Here is a 10136-nt window from a genome sequence, read left to right on the forward strand (position 1 = left end):
GACAGCCGTGGCCGCGAATGGCGGCGTGGGTACCCGCTATTCGGAAATGCAAAATCACATATATACAGTATTTGATTTTGTGCACCCGTGCTGCCCTGTAGCAGTATTTCTGCTATAGGGTGGATGGGAAGCTGTTAAGAGTGTAGATATAACTGACTCAAGTAGGCCGGAAATCAAGAAAATTGGCTGCACACCCCACTAAAATGTGTAGGTTTATTAATTAATGAATCCATGTAACAACGTTGGTATACAGATGATGATACAATAGGAAAAAATGAATGCGTTTCATGTTCCATAGCGCTTATTTATAACCCACTCAGGTAGATCCCTATCCTCCAAGATCTGTGCCTCAACAGTCAGGCCATTAAAGCCAGTGACTGAAAAGAAGGGTGGTAAAATGGTGCCTAGGGCAGGAGATCTGAACAATTTATTAGGATTTACATCCACCTGGGAATCACAGTGCAATAAGAATCACTAGAATGCCCTCCATATTTTAAAGGAAGAAGAACATAAATAAGGTTGATCTGATCTCACGGAGTCACAAGGGCATCGACTGCAAAGGCCAGAGTATCCTGGGACTAGCTGAAAACCTATCCAGTTTATTGTTGAACCTGGAAGCTAGAGGTTCCATGTCCAATCTCATCCTGAATTATCCTAAGCTCTAGAACAATGATTAGGAGACAAGCTTCCTCTGGTAAACATATCCCTTGCACCGACTATTTAGAAGAGTTCCCCAGCCTGAAAGGCTGGTGTGCATCATAAAAACACTTCATAAGGAGGAAGAATTTACCACTTTTCGGTTCCAGGACTTGTGATTCACCAGGCCAAGGCAAGCCTGGGGTCAGACAGATGCAGTGGTCCAACACTACCTGAATTCTCTTGGGCTGGAGTGATATGCCGTAGCCTCAAAGGAGTCCATCATCAAGTCCTGAAACCTCATGCAAAAGCCAAGGGTTGGTTGGCTCCTGGACAGTCTGAGCATGAGAGTGGAGATTCTGGAGTTTATTCTGTTGAAGGAAAACTCTGTACAGGACTGAAGAGTAGGTCCAGATACTCCAGTGCAGATTTCTGAAGATTTAGGATACACAAGCAAAGGTACTAATTCAGAAGCAGGAGCAAGGTCAAAGTCCAGGCCAAGATGGATAACAGCTCCAGCAGTGACACATTCAGCCAAAAATGGGCAGTGGTAGAGAATTCTTTCAAGTAATGAGTCAGTGGTCCTTCCCGGGCTTCGGCCTGGGTACCTTCTCTGAGCCAGCACAGTCTCCTTTTAGATCAGGCTCACTGCGCATTCATAAGCCATTTTTGGACACACATGCACACCTGGCTAAGCCTCTCCTGCCTACTCCTCACTTGTACCTGTGATCCTGTGGAACATTTTCCTACAGACTTCAGTGATTATCACAGGTGGTACCCTGTCCCATCTGTTATGATCACAGGATGGGCAGGATGGGGAAAAGGCACTGGCACTGTTGAGTGATGTGGGTGTGAAAACCATGCAAACACCTTTCAAGGGCAGATAATTTCTCCTACCAGTGCCTGAAAGCTGTATGCGAGGCTAGATCAGGGTCTACCGAGGTCCATGACCACAGCAAAGCAAGAAGGTACATGCATATTAATTTCGGTTCATATACTGTATATAATGCAAAATGAGCCATTGAGAGAGTGTTTATGTATACATTGCTTCTTTTTTTCAATAAATAAACCAATTAAATAAAAATGAATGTGCTTCCATTAATTAGAAACAAAACACTTCCAAAGGTTAAGTGCAAATTAAATAATCAATAGAAATAGGTATGTGACAAGCTTTTCAGGTTACTCATAGTAACTAAAAGCTTTTCCTGCAGTACAAAATTGCATATTATCATCATTATATTATTAAAAATATCACATTAGGATACCAATAAGAATTATTACATGCTGTAGCTGCAGGCATCATCTTGGTATATCCACTCAAAGTCCAGCAATGTGCCAGTACGTTGCTGCTCCTTGCTGAGCATATATGTAATGTTCTCTTTTTTCATGAGAGTGTTATCACTGAAATGCATGAAGCGCATTGTCGCCTCATATCTATGCCTGCTCATGGCAGTACAGAACATGGGCATATGATGAATCAGGTCTGTGGACCAATATGACTGCAATTCATTCTTTCTTTGTAATGTCCATGTTGAGGGCTAGGCCCAAAAAAATATTTAAATTCAGAAACCGTGATAGGTTTCCATGTGAATTTTCTGGCGAGAGCTGAATTTTGGTGGGCAGCGATGTGTTGTTGTGCATATAAATTGCTTTGACCCACAATCAATTGATACAAATCTTCTGTGAAAAGCAGCAGAGCGGTGAATTACTGCTGCTGAGTTGGCGGCTTTCCTCAGTACCTCAATACACTGCATACACAAATAATATACACACATACTGTATATATTGAATGAATTACTATCATTTTTATTGTGCATCTTTGTATTGAACTACAATTTTCAGAATTGTCTCATTCCACTTCCTACTCCTTGGCATGTACATGTGTTACATTGATATTCTTGTTATTTATGGCACTGTTTAAGCTACGCATATTGTATATATTTTCTCATCACTGTTCTTTTGCATTTGTTTTATTGCTGTGGAGTTGCTGTGTGTCATCAGGCCACTGGGTGGTGCTGTGTATATGGGAAGCGGTCCCCCTCCCTTTGTACTGTCCCTTTACTCCACTGCCCAGCACGCCCAGGCCCCTAGCACCCTTCATTGGGATTGTACTGTTGGGTTGTGGATGTCCTCTAGGAGGGGGAGTGGCCTCCGCAACCACGTCCCTTATGGGGTGCAGTTTGTGGGTACGGGCCCTCCTCTCCTGTTTGCATTCTTCCTTCTGCGCCACACTGTCCTCTTTGTGCTGGAGGCACGGCTGCATGTGATGTCATCACGTCCTGTGCATGGAAGCTGGATTTTACCAGTTCATCCTGCTCGCATCCTCCTTCCAGCTCACGATTTGCCCTTTTGTGGGAGGTACTAGTTCTATTGATGCCGATATATATATATCGGCATATCCCTCCCCTACATGTCCTCTTGGAGGAACTTTGGTCATCAGGCAGGAACCACTTCTACTCCATCCAACTGGGTAACCTTTTCACTAATATATCCATTATTTATTTTTATATTGATGCACTTTTTATACTAGTCGGAATAACATGAAGATTTACTACCCGGTGGCGATGGAACATGGGATACTTGTAGCAGAGTGGATGGCCTGGGGGTGTCTCCTCGGTAGTAGTTCTGTGGGTCGTGGGCATACAGCAACTCTATCCGTATCACAATCTTGTCTAATGAACACCAGATCTTATGTAGATATAGAGGATGTAAGTTTATAGAAATTATATGGTAACTTATTAATACATGCATCCCATTTTTGTCATTCATTAATTTTAGACAATTACTGTTATAGTATAATGATTTTGTACTCATTGTATTGTAGTATCACTATACCCAATGTATTTTTTTCTCAGGATACATTGAAGACTACACCGTGGTTGACAAAGCTATACACCTTTTGGCAGTATTCTGTTGGTGTGTCTCTATGTGTTAAGGTACATACTCACAATGTACTGTATATGTGGTTATGTGTACCTTAGTGGGTCCTTTGCTTTTATTAATACAGATCTGCTAATAAAGACAGACATTGCTTTTAAGAAAGTTTTTGAATTTGTATCCACTTGTGTGCCTGCAAAGTCCCAGGGGGATTCTCTCTACCTGTATTAAAGGTAGTTATTAAGAGGTTGTCAAATGAATTATCATGTCACCCAATATTGGTCTCCATTCAGTAGCCAAAAGAGGCATTCAAAAAAGGGGATTTGTGAAAAGAAATTCACAGAAAAAGCGGCTACATTATGAACAGAATGTGACACTCAGAAAAATTTCCAAAAAGTATGCTTTATTACACATATATAAATATGACATATGGGCATTTGCCCTGGTTTTCCATCACCTCAGTATGAGACAATACACACAGACCTAAAACCATATAAAATGACACCAAGACCGGTCTAAATGCATGTGCAACAGAAAAAATGACTGCAAGAGTCTAATGTCCCTGTAGCACAGACACATAGGTGAACACTTCCCAAAAGAGGTGTATCCAAAAATTATACCATAGGCATACCATAATATTGAATTTTATAAATAGAACAATACCATTATGGTGAGTCCCAATCAGGGAATCCAAAAATTGTACTATGGATATAAGTATCACATGTATGCAATGCAGCAAGCACAATATGCGTCAAAAAGAGAACAACAAGCCTCAGGCCTGTATGGAGGGAGACATAAATGTCAAATATATGATACAATACATTCCTGTGCCGGCACAAGTGGTTGGGGCCCATTCATCTGTAATATAAACAGCTGTATCCTAGAGCTCTTGAATGAAAATATGCCCCATTTATTCCCAGGGTGGAAGAAAGGATGCAAAAAGCAGCACTCTGCTTAAAATGGTATCTTCACCACTATATGTGGACTACACACCACCTTTCGTAGGGAAAACAGGACATATCCCAAAAGATCTTCTGCCTGTTGAGATATATGTGGTATATCCTGTATCCTATGCAAAGCACCATGATGTCCCCATCCTGTAGTGAGACAAATGATATGTGGGAAGTCACTGACAGAGTTTACACTCAATAAGATATATAGGTCATATAGATCACAGAGGACCATATATCTAATGTCCTGTAACAGTCCACTCACCACCTGTGCTGTGGGTATTAGGAATGAAAGAGATGTCCTTCATGGGTACTGCCATACACGGCCACAGAGGCCTAGGAACCACCGTTGACATCCGCCGATATACCGCGGGTTCCAGCCCCTTCTTGGCGCTTGTGCTGCTCACACTTGCCTCATGGCATGTGAAGATGGCTTCCTCCTTATGGGTCAGCGTGCGTTCCACCTAATGCGCATGACCGGAAGTGACGTATCTGACGTATGACGTCAACGCGTTTCGCCGATGGGCGTATCTCACTCAGCTTCGTCAGGACCAATGAAACAACTGCATTTCAATTTCCTATTTATAGTGGGTAAAGACCCACCCATTTATGCAAAAAAGCTAACCTGCAATTGTTCCTAATGGAAGAAAAAAAGGGGGGGCTAAATACTTAGCACAGCTGCTGGTCTTTGTTGAATATAATTAAAAAGACAGACGGCTGGAGACAACAGAGAGGGGAGAGGCTTAGCAATTTTAACGATGCATATATTGATCAAAGGATCATGAATTAAATATACCAGTCAATTAACGCTTTTATCACATTTTAACCAGAAGATGGCGATATAAATCAGAGAATCAACAATTCTATTCATTGAATCAGGTTTTTTAGGAGACAATGTAAATTACCAAAAGGCACCACAAGATGGCAATATAACCTGAGAGTTCTCATAAGGGTCATTACAACAAAAATACCCCAATTCTCAGGCGACCATCCTATGGTGTGGTTATTATTCAAAAAAAGGAGGTACTAAGGGACAATTAACCAGACAATCAATCCTTTTACATTTTTTAGAGCTATATTGAAGCTCATACCATAAGATCATCCATACTTTTGTTAATATTCCCAATATATATAGGTTTATTTTGGGGTTATTTAATCTAAAGTCCAACCCTTTATAAAGACAAAAAAATGCCATAAATTGCCCACCGCATGGCAATAGACAGGTACATAGTCCTATAAACCTATTTTTCCAAAAACACTTGGAGGTCACATTCCACATTTAACCCCTTAGGGTACAGTGTATCAAGTTTATATATCCAATGTTTCTCCTTTTTAAGCAGTTCTCTGTCAAAATCACCTCTCCTTTGTGGGAAGTGCAGTGCATAGAAACCTTTTACTTTTGTACCGTCCAGTTTACCTCCATGATATTTGGCGTAATGTTGGGCAAGATTACTGTCAGGGTCATTTGATCTAATATCTCTAAGATGTTCACCTATTCGTACTTTAAGTTGTCTTTTAGTTTTACCAACATACATCTTTTTACAGGGACAGGTTAAGATATATAATACTCTCACTGTGGAGCAGTTTATGAGACTCTGAATCTTATAATGAGTGTTATTTCCTGAGTCATAAAAGGAATCCGTACGATCCACATATTTGCAGATTTGATATTTTCCACATTTAAACATCCCCTTGGTACGTGATTTTAACCATGTTGTTTGTTTTATCCCTGAAATCAGTGAACGTGGATGATAGCTTCTTGCCTCTAGTAGGGTGTTGGCAGCAGTAGGTTTTCTATATGTCTTTGTGAGGAGTCTTCCATTCTCAAGTCTAATCTCCAGATCCAGAAAAGAAATACATCTTTCATCAAATATATATGTGAGTCCAATGTTGAAGGAGTTCTGATTTAACTCTCCCAAAAATAGTTTTAATTCCTCAGATGTTCCTCGCCACACAAGGAACACATCATCTATATATCTTAACCAGATCTGGACATTAGCAAGAAATCTTGATGATCTGAAGACAACCTGCTCCTCCCAAAACCCCAAGTGGAGACATGCGTAGGCCGGAGCCCACGGTGCTCCCATACTAGTACCTCTAGTTTGTTGATAAAAGGTATTGTTAAATTGAAAAAAGTTATGTTTTAATGCAAACTCCAATAACTCACTAATAAATTCATTCTGTCCTCCCAAAGTAGGATATGTTTTATCAAGAAAATAGGAGACTGATCTCACACCACATTCATGTGGGATAGAGGTGTAAAGTGATTCCACATCTATTCCCACTAGAATGGAGTTATCATTAATGATCATGTTTTCAATCTTAGCCAACACGTCTTTAGTGTCCCTTACATAGGAGGGGAGATTAGGAACCATATCTTTAAGGAACAAATCTATATATTTCCCTGTTTTATCTAGGGGACCATTAATGGCTGAAACAATAGGTCTACCTGGAGGATTTTCTTGATTTTTATGTATTTTAGGGATAATGTAAAAAGTAGGGTGATTAAATTCTTCAGTTCTCAGATAGTCATATTCTTTTTTAGTTAACAAACCCACTTCTTTTCCTAGTATTAAGATGGAATTTAGTTTTTTTACCACCATATGGAAAGGATTCGCAGTCACTTTCCTATATGTGGATGAATCACTCAATAAGCGCTTCACCTCCCTGACATAGTTTTGTTCATTCAAAATCACTACATTACCCCCTTTATCACTTCTCTTAATAACAATGTCTTTGGTCTCTTTTAGTTCTTTAAGAGCTTTTCTTTCTTTTTTGGTAAGATTATCACCAATTGGCATTTTCCACTCAAGATTTTTAAGGTCATCAGCAACAAAATCTAGAAATGTCGAGATCCTCATATTGGAGCGAATTTTCGGCATTTTTGTCGATCTAATATTCAGATCAACCTTCCTAATTATATTATTGGAATTGTCCAGGTCTATTACACTTTCATCACCATCCTCATTTTCCTCTATGAGAGATATCAACATATCTAGCATCTTGCGGTCCTCAATGGACGGGTCAGAGGCCATATCCTCCAAAATAGTGGGATTACCATGTATCATTCTCAAGAAAACTTTTCTTAGAAATAAGTTAACATCTTTAAATACCTCGAACTCGTCCATGGGGGTCACTGGTGAGAAGGACATACCTTTGTTCAATAAAGAAATATGTTCCCTTCTGAGTGGAAAATTAGCCAAATTGATTACCTTATTGTCATGGATATTCTCTTCTACTACCTCCTTTGACTTCTTGTTCTGCCCTTGTCCTCCTGATGTTTGTTTTTTAAGGATTCCTCTACTTTCTTTTTGGATCCTCTTCCCATCTGTGTTTGATGGATATGAGGAGGTTCTCCATTTTGTTGGTCTAAAAAAGAGACAGATTTTCCAAGATTTTCAGAATCACTTTCACTGGACATGGTTTCTCCCATTGATCTAGAATGTGAACGAAATACTCTTCGTTTAGATCGACTTCTACTTCTTTTTGTAGTGAGATCAAATATCTCACCTGTTTCCCAATCTTTTAGATCACGTCTAAATTTAGTTTGTTTAGTAGTTCTAAGATTTTTTTGTACTTTTTCAACCTCCTTTTTCAGTTGTTCATTATATTTTTCAAAGTTCTCCTGATTTTTGAAGGGATCTAAATCTAATGCACTTTTACTAATAGCCTGATCCAATTCTTCAAGTTGTAATTTTTCCTCCTCGACAATGAGTTTCATACCATTAATCCCATGTTCTATACACAGCACTTTCCATTTCTCCAAAAACCTTTCATTATGTAGATGTTCAGCTGGAACTACCTTACTTCTCAAACCACGTGGGATAATACTCTGTCTAATATAAGCTTCCAAGAAGCATACATCCCATTTCCGATTAAGGCGTTTAATAACAAGCTTTTTATGTTCCCTGAACTTAATCTTAATATCCTCATCTTCAGTGGATAGATTTGGGCCTTCAGCTACAAAGGCTCGATGCATTTCCAACTCTACCTCCTCTCCCGGTACATCATGGTGCTTTGCATAGGATACAGGATATACCACATATATCTCGACAGGCAGAAGATCTTTTGGGATATGTCCTGTTTTCCCTACGAAAGGTGGTGTGTAGTCCACATATAGTGGTGAAGATACCATTTTAAGCAGAGTGCTGCTTTTTGCATCCTTTCTTCCACCCTGGGAATAAATGGGGCATATTTTCATTCAAGAGCTCTAGGATACAGCTGTTTATATTACAGATGAATGGGCCCCAACCACTTGTGCCGGCACAGGAATGTATTGTATCATATATTTGACATTTATGTCTCCCTCCATACAGGCCTGAGGCTTGTTGTTCTCTTTTTGACGCATATTGTGCTTGCTGCATTGCATACATGTGATACTTATATCCATAGTACAATTTTTGGATTCCCTGATTGGGACTCACCATAATGGTATTGTTCTATTTATAAAATTCAATATTATGGTATGCCTATGGTATAATTTTTGGATACACCTCTTTTGGGAAGTGTTCACCTATGTGTCTGTGCTACAGGGACATTAGACTCTTGCAGTCATTTTTTCTGTTGCACATGCATTTAGACCGGTCTTGGTGTCATTTTATATGGTTTTAGGTCTGTGTGTATTGTCTCATACTGAGGTGATGGAAAACCAGGGCAAATGCCCATATGTCATATTTATATATGTGTAATAAAGCATAATTTTTGGAAATTTTTCTGAGTGTCACGTTCTGTTCATAATGTAGCCGCTTTTTCTGTGAATTTCTTTTCACAAATCCCCTTTTTTGGATTCTCTCTACCTACCTTTTGGGGTTTTGTTTTTGCAATTGTATTGGGGATGTTGGCATAATCCTACACGTATATGTTCCATATATTGATCACTTGATACAGTATTGTCATATATGTAGATATTGGCCATCAAAATGGCTGATGCATGATGTCCTGAATAGTGACAACATTGGCATGTACTTTACAAGTGAAATCAAATATGATAGCATCAATTTTCTGGATCTGGAGATCACAAGAGGGGAAGGTGGAAACATAACTACAACTATTTATTGTAAAGCGACCTCTACCAATAGTTTACTACACTGGAGCAGCAAGCACCCAGTGTTATTGAAAAGAGGGATCCCTACTGGACAATTTATGAGAGGTAAGAGAAATTTTTCAACAGAGGGGGCATTCCAGATTGAGAGTCAAAAGCTGGTAGATAGATTCAGAAGGCGTAGCTATCATATGGCTGATTTAAGAAAGTTTTATGAGAAGGTAAATGCTATCTCAAGGGAGTCCCTTTTGGGCCAAAAAATGAAGAAGAATGATGATCAGCTAGGCATACGATGTATAGGTACATATTCAAGTCAATCGGGTCAGATTTTCAATATTATAGAAATATATTAGAATGTTTTACATGAAGACAAATATCGATCTCTGATTTTGCCTAAAGATCCAATGATAACTTATAGACGTGGCAATAATTTTAAGGGCATGCTAGAACATAGCCATTTGGTTAAGATTTCTAAAGGATCGGCAGGACATACCTGGCTACCAGAAAAACCAAAGGGCTGTTTTAAATGTAAGGCATGTACCTTTGCAATATTAAGGAATCTAAAATCCCAAGAATGGTGAAGTTGTTGAGATAAGAGATTTCTATAACTGCAGTACAGAAGGAGTGGTATA

The 10136-nt window shown here is 39.3% G+C and overlaps 1 protein-coding gene across 1 annotated transcript; it reads right to left on the reverse strand.

The window, feature by feature from the left end:
• Positions 1–3162: 3162 nt before the first annotated feature.
• Positions 3163–8442, reverse strand: LOC149436008 (uncharacterized). The gene is made up of 4 exons (XM_089662096.1): positions 7974–8442; positions 7872–7900; positions 6631–7774; positions 3163–3308 (listed from the first exon to the last, which is right to left on the reverse strand). The coding sequence occupies exons 1-4, from the start codon at positions 8440–8442 to the stop codon at positions 3163–3165; spliced, it is 1788 nt and encodes a 595-aa protein (XP_089518222.1).
• Between the last annotated feature and the right edge of the window lie 1694 nt (positions 8443–10136).

This window comes from Staurois parvus, unplaced genomic scaffold, assembly GCF_062004578.1.
Source record: "Staurois parvus isolate SC_StPar_1 unplaced genomic scaffold, SC_StPar_1.0 ptg001432l, whole genome shotgun sequence".
In the NCBI taxonomy this organism is placed as follows: Eukaryota; Metazoa; Chordata; class Amphibia; order Anura; family Ranidae; genus Staurois; species Staurois parvus.

What these genes read in the sequence shown, in the direction of transcription:
- LOC149436008 (XM_089662096.1), bottom strand. Translation starts at nt 8,442, where the DNA reads ATGCATCGAGCCTTTGTAGCTGAAGGCCCAAATCTATCCACTGAAGAT. An exon ending in TCTAAAAGATTGGGAAACAG is followed by an intron (nt 7,901 to 7,973) that starts GTGAGATATTTG and finishes TTCACATTCTAG; the next exon opens with ATCAATGGGAGAAACCATGT. An exon ending in AGGACAGAATGAATTTATTA is followed by an intron (nt 3,309 to 6,630) that starts GTGAGTTATTGG and finishes GGTGTTCATTAG; the next exon opens with ACAAGATTGTGATACGGATA.